Below are 13,581 nucleotides of genomic sequence, written 5' to 3' on the forward strand. Positions count from 1 at the left end.
GGCACCCGCGGAGGGCCACCTGCACAGCGGCTTTAACCTCCCCTCCGGCCTGAGCAGACAAGGCAGCTGTCCTCGGCTACTACGGAAACGGGGGGGTGGGGAGCCCCCGCTGGTGGTCCTGGCACCAGGGGCCTATGCAGCAAGTAGGGCACTGCGGGAGACGCCGGGGGAGCCGTGCTCTGGGAGCAGCTCTTCCTGGGACATCCCCATTGCCCGCTCCTGAACGTGCTCAAGGATGGCGAGGTCTGAGTGGGCAGATCTGCTGGGGCCAGCAGAGCACCCTCTTCCTTCTCTAGCCCTGGGACACCAAGGCAGGCGGCTGTGCTGCCCTGGGGGGCTCAAGGTGACTGGGCCCCCCCACTCGGCCAGCGGGACCCAATGGACACACTATTCTTCGCTCCTCCTCTCCTAACTGCTCCCCTCCTGGACCAGTACACTTGGAAACTCAAAAATAAGTAAAATAAAATAAAATAAAATAAAATAAAATAAATAAATAAATAAAAAAATAAAATAAAAAAATAAAATAAAATAAAATAAAATAAAATAAAATAAAATAAAATAAAAGCCTCAACAGGTCTCCTGGGTTCTCGGTGTCCCCATCCGAAAGCTGCCTATGTCTACATTGCTCTGCGAGAGGCTACGTGACAGCAGGAAGGGTAGAGGACAGCTTTGGGCCTGAATCTGGGCCCTTTTCATTTCTAGCTACAAGGACTTGAGCAGGGATCCCTGGGTGGCACAGCGGTTTAGCGCCTGCCTTTCGCCCAGGGCACGATCCTAGAAACCAGGGATCAAGTCCCACGTCGGGCTCCCTGCATGGAGCCTGCTTCTCCTTCTGCCTGGGTCTCTGCCTCTCTCTCTCTCTCTCTGTGTGTGTGTCTATCATGAATAAATAAATAAAATCTTAAAAACAAAAAAAAGGACTTGAGCAAATGACTTTTTTAGAGTCTTTACTTCCCTGTCTATAAAATGGGGATAAATAACGATGCCTCTCATAGACCGTTGCAAGGGACAAAGGGGGGCTGGTCTATGTGAAGTCAGCTGCACAGAGCCAGCTCCACAGTGGACATTCTGGAACCATGTAAGAAGGGGAGGCATTAACTACACATGTACATATGGCAGGGCGAGCCCTCCTTTGGGTGGGCAAAGCCCTCAATCTCAAACAGTAAGGAAACATTACATTGAGCGTGGTCTCCAGGCTGCCCTCCTTCCTACTGCGGCCAGGCCACATCTCCTGCTGGGACCAGGGCGGCATACCTACCACTTCTGCTGTTCTAGGGAACAGGGTAGCTTGGAAATGTAGGAAGCAAAAATCCTATGAAAGTGGGACCTGCACAGGAGAGCTGGCCCCAGAGCAGGACTCTGGGGCAGGGCCCAGCTTGCCTGAATGGCAACTGCAAAACTCTCTCCTCTAGCACCTTCACCTCCACAAGAATGGTAGGGAGCTTTCACTTTGGTGGAGCAGAAGAAGGAGCAGCCTCCCTTGAAAACTCAAATTATTAGCTATAGGGCAAGTAAAAGGGATCCGTCAGTCATTTCCATAGGAGTATGAATGCATTTAATCAGGACTGGTTTCCTGAAATCTGCGGGGGGGACAGAGTTGAGGAGAGATTTCTGAAGCCGGGAGTGGACCTGGGTAAGTACAGAGCCTGGGACACTGAGAGTAAAAGCACTATTCCTGTTGACCTCCCCTCTTCCACCCATTCTTTGGTTGAGAAGGTGGTGACAACGGTGGGGGAACCCGAGGGCTCAGGGAGGAAGATACTAGAAAAGAAGCAGCAAGGAAAGGTGAGAGGAGAAAGGCTTGTCTGTCTCACATGGCCATCTTATGCCGACCCCACACCCAAGAATGACAAAGAGGAAGTTTGTGCTTTCCCTCCCCACTCTTTTCTCTACAGTCCCTGCTCCCAAGTCAGAGGACCATACCCTGGTGGACAGTGTTCTCTCGGCCACACCACTGCCCTATATATGGCAGTTAATGGCACTACCATTGAAAGGCCAGGCAAGCCAGAGACCAAGGGGAATGCCAGATACACCCCCCACCACAACTTCAACAACTCTTTAATTCTTGTTAATTCCTTTCATTTACCCAAAAAAGATTTATTAAGTACCAACTATGTGCAGGTGTGGTGCTAGGATGTAAAAGTGCTCAAGGTGGAATCCTGGTTCTTATATTTGTCTCATCAGTTCCCATTGCAATAACCTTTGTTCTTGCCTCAGTAATGACTTATCTCCTTTGGTGCTGTCCCCTAAGACCTCCCTGCCTCTGGTCTCTCCAATCAACTCTTCCCAGTGGCCACCAACATGATATTTCTAAAATGCAATGACCATCATACACTGAGATGACTACAATGATGCCCCTCAGAAGTACAGTTGAAACAGTATCAACTGCAAGACAATTTTTAAATCATCACATAAGTCACATGTTAATAAGACATTCAATTTTTGGAACAATGATAGATAACTTAGGGGAATTCACTGAGTTTTATAAAAATGCACTACAGTTATACAGTATTGAATACCAGTGAACATTGATAAAATAGGAACTTAGGTGCCAGGAAATGTTGCAAGACACCAGGACAAGGTTTATCACATAGATAAGTATAGTGATTGTCAAATTATTTAAGTCTAATCTAGGGACACCTGGGTGGCTCAGCAGTTGAGCATCTGCCTTCGGCTCAGAATGAAATCTCTAAGTTCCTGGATCGAGTCCCTTATCAGGCTCCCTGCATGGAGCCTGCTTCTCCCTCTGCCTGGGTCTCTGCCTCTCTCTCTCTCTCTCATGAATAAATAAGTAAAATCTTAAAAAAAAAAAAAAAGTCTAATCTAATTTGCAGTGCCTGTGGGGCTCTGTCAGTTGGGTATCTAATCTTGGTTTTGGCTCAGGCCATGGTCTCAGGGTAGCAAGATCGAGCCCCGCCATTGGGCTCCACACTCAGCAGGGAGTCTTCTTCTCTCTCCTCCCCCCCTCCATGTGCACATGCTCTCTCCTGCTGTCTCTCTCTCTCTCTAAAATAAATAAATATATCTTTAAATCGATCTAATTTCAGTAAAGGAGATGGCAAAAGAGACAGAAATAGCTAAAACAATCAATTAAAGCCATGAATGAGAAAATGTTATTTGATGATTAGGTTAACAATAACTTAACACTGTATTAGTTAAGTGACATATGGTATAAAGAGGCAGCTCTTCTACTTAGCCATACTAATCTTGAAATACTTCTCCAAATTTCAGCTTTGGCAGAACAAATCCAAACTGTAAAAGATGCCAAAGCAGGAATTTGTTACAAAATTCAACAGCTAAGGTTAATCATTAAATGTTAATAGAATCTCATAAAGTAGAAAACTGGCAGTAACTCCTTATATGTGACAAACAATTCTGATAATCTCAAGTACGTTTATCACAATGTGTATAAAATGATTTTATGTAACTCTGAATGTATACTGTGGTTCTGAACTTCATTACTCATTCAATGGTCATCAAATAAATCAGTTTCCCCCAACTGAAATAATACTGTTAAGATTATGAGTTGGAAAAACCTGGAAACAAAAAATTAAAGCTTGTAATACTAAGAGTGATAGAGGAAAATGAGAAGGAAAAGAAAGAGGGGGGGAAGCCTGGGTGGCTCAGCGGTTTAGCGCTGCCTTTGGCCCAGGTTGTGATCCTGGGGACCTGGGATCGAGTTCCACGTTGAGCTCCATGCATGGAGCCTGCTTCTTCCTCTGCCTGTGTCTCTGCCTCTCTCTCTCTCTTTCTCTTTGTCTCTCATGAATAAATAAAATCTTAAAAAAAAAAATCTTTAAAAAAAAGAAAAGGAAGAGAGAAAAAGAGGAAGAGGAAAAAATTTTACTGAAATAATATAAATAATAATAAGAATTTTTATTTTTATTATTTTATTTTCTAAGATTTTATTAATTAATTTATTTGACATAGAGGGAGAGAGAGAACGCATGAGCAAGGGGAGGAGCAGAGGGGGAGTGAGAAGGAATCCCAAGTAGATTCCATGCTGATTCAGAGTGCTAAATGGGGCTCAATCTCACCAACCTGAGGTCATGACCTAAACTGAAACAGAGTCAAATGTATAACAAACTGAGCCACCCAGGTACTCTGAAATAAAAAGAATTTTTAGATTGAAGAAGCCTGCCAGGTTCTAGAATAATCTGATACAAAATGCTCAACATGAAGACACTTTGATTAAATTAATAAACTTCAAGAATGAAAAAGTCTTTAAGTCTCAAGACAGAAAAAGCAAATACATTTGGCCTCAGGACTCTCCTCATGAACATTTGATACTGAAAGACAATGTATCAAAGTCTATAGAATTCTACAGGCAACAGTATGACCCAGGTATATTATACCCAGCTAAGATATCATTCAACAGCAACTGATAGACATTTTCAATGCCAAGAGAGCCTGGGAATTGAGACAACTTATTGACAACATCCATCCAATTAAGAGGTGGATCAAAATAATTTGCAAGAAGGAATGCTAGAGTACAAGGCCCAGGGTCATGCATGAGAGCCATCTTAACATAGAACGAAGATAGGTAGATGAGAATGGGCCATGGTGCTCTTTTCCAGCAGAGACCCTATCACGATTGTCTAAAAATGGGACTGTTTCATTAAAAGCAAACTATAATGACTCTAACCTCTTAATGTATTAGCAATTTTTTTTTGCTTACTCGGAGATATTTTAGGAAACTTTTTTTTTAAAGAATATATTTATTTATTCATGAGAAACACTGACAAAGAGGCAGAGATGTAGGCAGAGGGAGAGGCAGACTTTCTGTGCGGAGCCCGATATGGAACTTGATCCCGGGACCCCAGGATCACAACTCGAGCCAAAGGCAGACACTCAACCACTGAGCCACCCAGGTGCCCTATTTTAGGAAACATTTTAAGATGAAGAAATATTTCTTTGAAGTTTAGTAAGTCCAATCTTACTTCAGTATCTTTTTCTTCTGTTAAAGTCAAGGAAAATTAAATTTATTATTGCTTAAATAGCATGCTTCTTTTTAATAATCCACTTCTGAGGGGGAAAACACTCTGAGTTCTGAACAAGCAACTTACAGAATCCCTTTTTTGCAATTCAGCCTGGTTGTTAATTGAGGACTGTCTGAATGTAGAGGCCAGCAGTGCCAGGAGAGGCTTTGCAGTCGGGAAACCCTGCACCCATTTGGGCCTTGGCTCAGACAAGATCTTCTATTTGGGTTAGCTCCCATTAATGCACTGGCCTCTTGCCTCACTTATACAATGGGAACAATCCTCAGCTCCTCAATCATCTTTCAAGAAGGTGTGAGAATTAAGGCGACACCCCAAGAAAAAGAGCTCAAAGAAGGAAAATACTGTTATATTAATAAGGGGGATCCTCCTACTAGCCCATTCTCTGCCTATATAGGAAGAGGGAAAGCTTCCTGTTGGAAAGGGACTGCCCAGGTTCCAAGGGGTTGGGGAGCTTCACTTGAGGCTGGCTTCGAACCTGTCCCCTGCACAGACAGGTATCTGATCCAATCAGAAACACACTCAAACTAGGCTTAGAATTTGGGAAGAGATTCTTACTCTCTCCCACTGGATTTGAGGATGGCGGGGTCTAACAAGGGCCTCTGGAGCTGCTGAAATAATCTGGCAAGCAACAGGGAGAAATCCTTCTGTGAATAGAGCTTGGAGGAAAGCCACATCACAAGAAATACGGGGAAAATAGGTCCTGGTGACACAATTTGAATATCTAATCAAGTAGGGTCAGAAGCCAGCCACAACCCTATTCACTCCTCACATAGGCCATTCATTCACTTTTGCTTATGCCTCTAACTAAACATTTGTTACTAATTTACACATTTGTTTCAGTTGTAACTTATACAGACAAGATTTTTTGAGGCATAGCTCCCATGTCCCTTCATCCACACCTTCAACCAAATCTACCTTCCAGCTCTACCCCCCCACCCCACCTGCCACCATGAAAGGAAAAGCAGTTGCTCTTGGCTATGAAAACAAGTCCCCTGGGTGAGTTCATAGGAAAAAAAAAATGGGTGATTTGACTGTGCCCGAACTCCTGGGAGCAGCAGCCTTCACCCCGTTCGTGTGGTGCTCCTGGGCCAGCTTTCAATCCCAGTACAATCATCAATCCCCAGGAAGGTGCAACTTACACAGCTATGGTGCAAACTCTCAGGAGGCACTTGCTTGGTTCAGGAGGTCAGGGGGGCTCCCCAGAGTTGGCACCTAAGGTATCTGGCCTTCCTCCTCCAAGCCTTGACCCTACAAGGGCCCTGACAGGATGTCTTTTCCATATCTTTTTCAGCTAGACACCCTTCGCTTCCTTGCCACCAGCTCTGCCACTGCATGCTGCCCACCTCTGCCCTGAATCTTTCCCCTGGGCTGTCCAGCCTGCTTCTCCTTGACCTGTTGTGAATCATCCCAACTTCAAGTCTCAGGAACCCTCTCCCCAATTTATGATCTCATCACACCTTTCAAACTGGATTAATAGGTCTTTTGTTTTTTCCACTCAACTAACCCAAACACTTTCTGGCTATAAGCTTTGATGACCCTGGATTAATTCCCCCACCCCATCTGGCCATGCTTTGGGATCTGAGACCCAGATGTGGGTGCTCCCCTAGACCTATATTACTCTTGGGTGGAAGACACTCCCCATCCCTCCCAAATACACACAATGGAGAGGCAGCCACCTGGACCTCCCTCCAGGTCAGGCAGGCCCTGGGAGTATGAGATTTGGACATTTTCCCCAGCCTTCCATCTCCACATTCTTGCAGGCCTCACCCCCACCTGGACCATGGCCTCAGTCTCCTAATGGGGCTCCTTTTTCCCTGGTGCTGATTCTTTGTTTCAGTCTTTGCTAGATACGTAAACCCAACACTATGGTGGTCAATCTCTTCAAATTCTTTGTGGAATGGGGTGAAATGCAAAGAAGCATGCAGCCAAAGAAACAAACACTCACCTCCCATCTCCCAAACGTACCGCTTTACAGAACCACAGCGCAGAGAGAGAATCTAATCCTCCCACCCTCTGCCTGCCTTAACACCCATCAGTGGCTTTGAACAGAGCCCCCGCTAGGGTCCCCTTCAGAGTACGTTCTATAGGCCATTCCCCTGGTAAAACAAGAGTAAACTGAGTGAAAAAGGAGCAAGCTGAGAACATTCTATGTTCCAGAAATGATACGCTAGAGTCCTATCACCAGGCTCCCCCATGTCTGACTCTAGCTCCCCCTTCCAGCGCCTGCCTTCAGGCATACCCTTTACTTTGCAATTCCTGAAATGCAACAGACTCACTAGTGCCTCTGCCTTTGTACCTGCTGCCCGGCCCACTCCACCCTGCCCCCACACCATTTCTCCTTTCTTACACATCAGGCTAAACGTGACACTCTCTTGGAGGCTACCTTCCCCAGCCAATGTCTCTTCTAAGATGACTCACTTTTGTGCCTGTGCTCCTCTCCTTTCTGCCCTTAACAACAGATTGAGCACACACTCAGCAGGGATACTGACTAGCAAGGGAAAGTGTAAGGTAGAGGACAGTGCGAAATTATTCAAGCTCAGGGTGAGCAGGTTTCCTGTTGGCCTTACAGCCTTGGTGGTTAGTTGTAGATCTGGTTTTTCTACCACACTATGACCTCACAGAGTGCCTGTGTATCTGTCTGTATTTACACTCTAGTCCCCTAGCAGATGGCCTAACACATAGGAGGAAGTAGGCTGAAAAAAATGTACTCCGTGGAGGTGGTGATATCAGCCCCAAGGCAGACACTGCCAGGCTGAGTTCTAAGTTCAAAGCCACCTCTGGTGCTGCTCCCCAACCTGGGTCCGAAATCAACTCAGCATCAATGGATGGAGTGGTCTCTCATGAATAAATAAATAAATAAAATCTTAAAGAAAAGAAAAAAGAAAGGGGGGGCAGCCCGAGTGGCTTAGCGGTTCAGTGCCACCTTCAGCCCAGGGTGTGATCCTGGAGACTTGGGATCGAGTCCCGCATTGGGCTCCCCGCAGGGAGCCTGCTTCTCCCTCTGCCTCTCTCTATGTCTCTCATGAATAAATAAATAAAATCTTAAAATATATATATATGTATATATCTATATCTATATATATATACATATATATATAACTTAGAAAGAAAGAAAGAAAGAAAGAAAGAAAGAAAGAAAGAAAGAAAGAAAGAAGAAAGGGGGGATCCCTGGTTGGCTCAGCGGTTTAGCACCTTCAGCCTGGGGCATGATCCTGGAGACCTGGGATGGAGTCCCACGTCAGGCTCCCTGCATGGAGCCTGCTTCTCCCCTCTTCTGCCTGCGTCTCGGCCTCTCTCTCTCTCTCTGTGTCTCTCATGAATACACATAAATACAAATACAAATAAATAAATCTTTAAAAAAAAGAAAGAAGAAACGGGAGAGCATTACAGGTATAAAGGAGATTTTTAAATTATGAAAGAACTCAGGACAAACTGGAAAATTTTCCAGAAAATCTGACTCAAAATCCCTAACAAACCAATACCAAGGAGGAAAATCTACTCTTGGGATTCCTGAATGGCTCAGCGGTTGAGCGCCTGCCTTCAGCTCAGGGTATGATCCTGGAGTCCAGGGATTGAGTCCTGCATCAGGCTTCCTGTGTGGAGCCTGCTTCTCCCTCAGCCTCTGTCTCTGCCTCTCTCTGTGTGTCTCTCATGAATAAGTAAATAAAATCTTAAAAAAATAAAATAAAAATAAAATCTACTCTTCAAAAAAAAAAGCACCAGTTCCAGGAAATTTTTCAAGAAACTTCTATAAGCTCAAACTACGTATGTTCTTTAGCTGTTCTAGAGCAGAGCAGAGAAATTATAGGACTAGGATTTTAACATTGACTTAGTACATAATACGTGCCAGGCATTGTGCTAAGCAAATCCCAGGATCACGTCCCACATCAGGCTCTGCAGGGAACCTGCTTCTCTCTCTGACTGTGTCTCTGCCTCTCTCTCTCTCTCTCTCTGTGTGTGTCTCTCATGAATAAATAAAATCTTTAAAAAAAAAAAAAGCTTACAAATTCACTGATGGAGATCAGTATAAAATGGGTCAAAAACCTTGAAAGAAATCATACATACTCATAAAAATTGATCACATTTGTAAATACAGATAATAGCCTAAGTAAAATAGCATTGAATGAAATCCAGCTATGAATTAAAATAATAGTATATCATGACCAAATAGCATTTTTCCTCCTGGGAATTTAAAAAAAAAAAAAAAAAGGCTCAACATAAAGAAACACATTGCTGTAATTCACCACAATGAAAGGTATAAGGACATCTTCATAGAATCCCAAAGAACACCCATTCCTGAGTTAAAAATAAAACAAAATAGTAAAACAAAAAACTCTTAGTAAGCTAGAAGTGGGAGGCAACTTTCTAAATGTGATTTTGTAAAGTTACCTAAGGAAAGCAATAATAAATAGCATCATATATAAGAAAAAAACTCTCTCATGAAAGCTAGGAATAAGATGAAGTTTCTTTTTCTTTTAAGTTTTTTTTTTAAAGTTGCCTTTCTAACCACTTCCTTTCACCATTCAATATTGCTCTGATGGTTTTAGCTATGAGAAACAACAAAACAAAACAAAGCTACAAGGAGGTAATACGTGTAAATTTTGGAGACAATAAAGTTTTTATTACTTGTGGATGACATGAATTGTTTACCTAGGAAATTCAGAAGAATCAATTGGAAAAGCTTACAAAAATAAAAGAGCTCAAATGGCTAATATAATACATAAATTAGGGGGATTAAAGGATGTTAATGATCACCAGGTAGAAATAATGGAAAAGATTTTATTCACAGGCTCATTAAATATTATATATATATATATATATATATATATATATATTTTTTTTTTTTTTTTTTTTTTAATTCATGAGAGACAGAAAGAGAGAGGCAGAGACATAGGCAGAGGGAGAAGCAGGCTCCATGCAGGGAGCCTGATGTGGGACTCGATCCCAGGTCCCAGGTCTCTAGGATCACGCCCTGGGCTGAAGGCGGCGCTAAACCGCTGAGCCACCTGGGTTGCCCAAATATTGTAAATTTAACTACAACTTAAAAATTCAAGAGGTATGTCCATAAAAGTATAAAGAAAGATATAACCAGAGATGAGGCCAACTCTTCCCAGATTTAATACAATTTCATTCAAAATCCCAGTGAATATATAAGTTCTGAAATGGCATCAACTGTAAAAACATAAGAAAAGCAAAATTTGGGACGCCTGGGTGGCTCAGCAGTTGAGCATCTGCCTTTGGCCCAGGGCGTGATCCTGGAGTCCTGGGATCGAGTCCTGCGCCGGGCTCCCTGCATGGACCCTGCTTCTCCCTCTGCCTATGTCTCTGCCTCTCTCTGTGTGTCTCTCATGAATAAATAAAATCTTTTTTAAAAAAAGTAAAATTGCTTCTGAAGAAGAATGGGAAATTGCCCTATCAAACATGAAGCTACTAGATTCCCTAGGACAGCACAGATCTTTACAAACATACCCATGACTGCTTGAGCATTTAGTATAGGGCGTGTGAGATGAAGGCAAGAGTGGATTATTCAATAAAAGTTGTTGAGAGAACCAACATTCCAGTTGGGAGAGAAAAGCAAAGTGAGGAATCCTACTTCATACCATGCAGAAAAATTGATTCCTTATGAATTAAAGATTCAATTATAAACATAAAACCACGGGATTATTAACACAGGATATAAGAAAATATTTTTAAGGTGGGCATGGGAAGAAAATCTTTCCCAGTATGATCAAAGCAGGACACCATACAGGAAGACTGATGAACTGGATCCTATAAAACAAAAAACTTAAAACACAATCCCACGTAGGAAATGACGCAAAAGTCAACAGGAGAAAACGTTTGCACCGTCACTGGCTCTTGAAATTAAGGATTGCATGGAGCCTGCTTCTCTCTCTCTGTGTCTCTCAAGAATAAATAAATGAAATCTTTAAAAAAAAAAAAATTAGGAACTAATTTCTTGAAGAAAAAACCAAACAGGCAAAGGACCTAAATAGGCAATTCACAAATGAAGAAATAACAATAGGCAATAAATATATAAAAAGCCACTAAATCTGAATCTTAACAAACAAGGAAATCCAAATTCTAACGTCCTTCTGTTGGAGGAATCTGCTGGAAACAGAAACTCATTCTTGTAGTAGAAGTCCAAGCCAGAAGCAAGTCACACTCAGGTTTAGGAAGAATGCAGTTCTGAGTGTGTTCCCAATGGGCAAAGAAGACTTTTGCTATGCAGATCCCCAATGAGCACACCTAGGAATCTTACAGAAGCAATCTATTGGGAGCAGGAATAGTTCACATAGGTATGTTACCTTTTTGGCTAAAAGGGGGAAAATTAGAATTTGTAGGGCTATCTACCCCTATCTGTGCATAATTCACAAAGAAACTCTGAAGGCATTCCAAACTGGTAACTGTTTAACTGTGGGTGGGGGGAGGGAGAAGTGGTAGGAATTAAGCAGATGGGGACAGAGTGGAGTGGAGACTTTGTCCCCTTTATAAATTTCATATTTTTTTTAACCATACACATATATTATGAAAAATATTGGATGAAAATCCTGTGCTGTTTAATAAAAATAATTTTAACTGGATTCAATTGGATTTTTTTCCTATAGACATTCTGAGACAGCATCGTGTTATGGTTTTGACTTTCAGACAGAAACTACCTGCATCTCCTCTGGAATCTATCCATGACCCACACTCCATGGCTGGTGACGTAGAAAAACCCACTGTAAAAACTTTCTAAAGGGCAGTTTGGTAACATGTACGAAATGTAAAATTTTCATACCCCTTCTCCTAGCAATGGCATTTCCAAAATATACCCTGAAAAAATTATTGGGTAAGCGTGTAAAGATGGTTCTGCAGCACTATCTACTACAGGGGGAGGCTGTTACCGATCGCTATCCATTTGCATGGGATAATATAAACTGTGGTCATGGCCACAGATGCTGCTGGTCCCTGGACCACATTTTGAGTTGCAAAGGCCCAGAAGCCCTTTATCCCCCGGTCCCCGCTATGTGACTCTCTGCTCCCTGTACCTTCTACCCGGCTCTGGGATGTGCCACCCCACCAGGACCAGCAGGCTCACCTCGTCAGCATAGGGGTGCGGTGGTTGGGGTTGGAGCAGAAGATGCTGTTGGACTTTCGAGTGCTGTCTAGGAACTCACACACCGACTGGCTCCGGAGCTCTGCCAGGGGCCGAGCCTCGTGCTTGAGGAACCACTGGTGCGCCTCGAAGCACTTTGCACAGAGGAGCTGCTCGCACTCAAAACACCAGAAGTCCGCAGGTTCTTTGCATCGGGTGCAAACAGCTTGCGCGTCCACGATCTGCCTGTAAACCGACAGGCGCCGCTGCAGGCTCTCGAAGAAGACGTTGTCCAGGGCCGGCGAGCCAGCGCCTAGAGGCCCGGGCACCTGGCAGATGGAGCAGCGCAGGCCCGATGCCTCCAGGCATCCCGAGCAGAGCGTGTGCAGACACGGCAGCAGCTTGGGGCACTTGGCTTCGGCCTGGCAGCTCTGGCAGCACAGGAACTGGAACTCCTCCTCCAGGGCTTGCTGGGGGACCAGAGAGGTGGGGTGAGGCCTGAAATCCCGGAGCCCCCCCAGATCCTCTGCTGCGGCTGGAGGGTGGAGTGGGCTCCATATTCCACGCCAGGCAGTCATTAGATGATACAAAGCCCAGGCTGAGCAGGACCACAGTTCCCAGCCTCTACCCGGGCGTCCCTCTCCCACTACGCAATGCGGGGAGCACAGCACTACGAGGCCCAGACACCCAAGGATGGGAGTATAAATCCCTACCTTCAAGGGACTCGCTCTAGAAAGGAGATACGTGAAGTGTATCTCATGTAACATCATAAACAGTGCTTAATATGGTTTGGTGGAGGGGCGCCTGGGGGGCTCAGGGCGTGATCCTGGGGTCCTGGGATCGAGTCCCGCATTGGGCTTCCCGCAGGGAGCCTGCTTCTCCCTCTATGTCTCTGCCTCTCTCTCTGTGTGTGTCTCTCATGAATAAATAAATAAAATCTTTTAAAAAATATATGGTTTGGTGGCTCCTGAAGAAGTTAAACACAGGAGTACTATATAACCCAGCAATTTCATTCCTAGATAGATTTCCCAAAATAACTGAAGATGAGTAGCTGAACAGATACTTCACACCCATGTCCACAGCACCATCATGCACAGGCTCCAAAAGGTAGAAATAACCCAAGTGTCCATCAACAAATGAATGGATAAACAAAAGTGGTCTACGCATGCAATGGAGTATCATTCAGTTTTTAAAAATGAAGGAAGATGGGATCCCTGGGTGGCGCAGCGGTTTGGCGCCTGCCTTTGGCCCAGGGCGCGATCCTGGAGACCCAGGATCGAATCCCACGTCAGGCTCCCGGTGCATGGAGCCTGCTTCTCCCTCTGCCTATGTCTCTGCCTCTCTCTCTCATTCTGTGTGACTATCATAAATAAATAAAAAAAAAAAATTAAAAAAAAATGAAGGAAGAGGGGACGTCTGGGTGGCTCAGCAGTTGAGCATCTGCCTTTGGCCCCGGGCCTGATCCTGGGGTCCCTGGATCGAGTCCCATATCGGGCTTCCTGCATG

General features: G+C 44.3%; 1 protein-coding gene across 1 annotated transcript in view; it reads right to left on the minus strand.

Moving 5' to 3' along the window:
• PML (PML nuclear body scaffold) overlaps positions 1-13,581 on the minus strand; it is a 45,994-nt gene that overhangs the window by 30,420 nt on the left and 1,993 nt on the right. The window contains 1 exon segment of the mRNA XM_055319644.1: positions 12,079-12,545. Within this exon segment, the coding sequence (XP_055175619.1) occupies positions 12,079-12,545 (467 nt within the window).

The sequence above is a fragment of the Nyctereutes procyonoides genome, unplaced genomic scaffold, assembly GCF_905146905.1.
Source record: "Nyctereutes procyonoides isolate TBG_1078 unplaced genomic scaffold, NYPRO_anot_genome, whole genome shotgun sequence".
Lineage (NCBI taxonomy): Eukaryota > Metazoa > Chordata > Mammalia > Carnivora > Canidae > Nyctereutes > Nyctereutes procyonoides.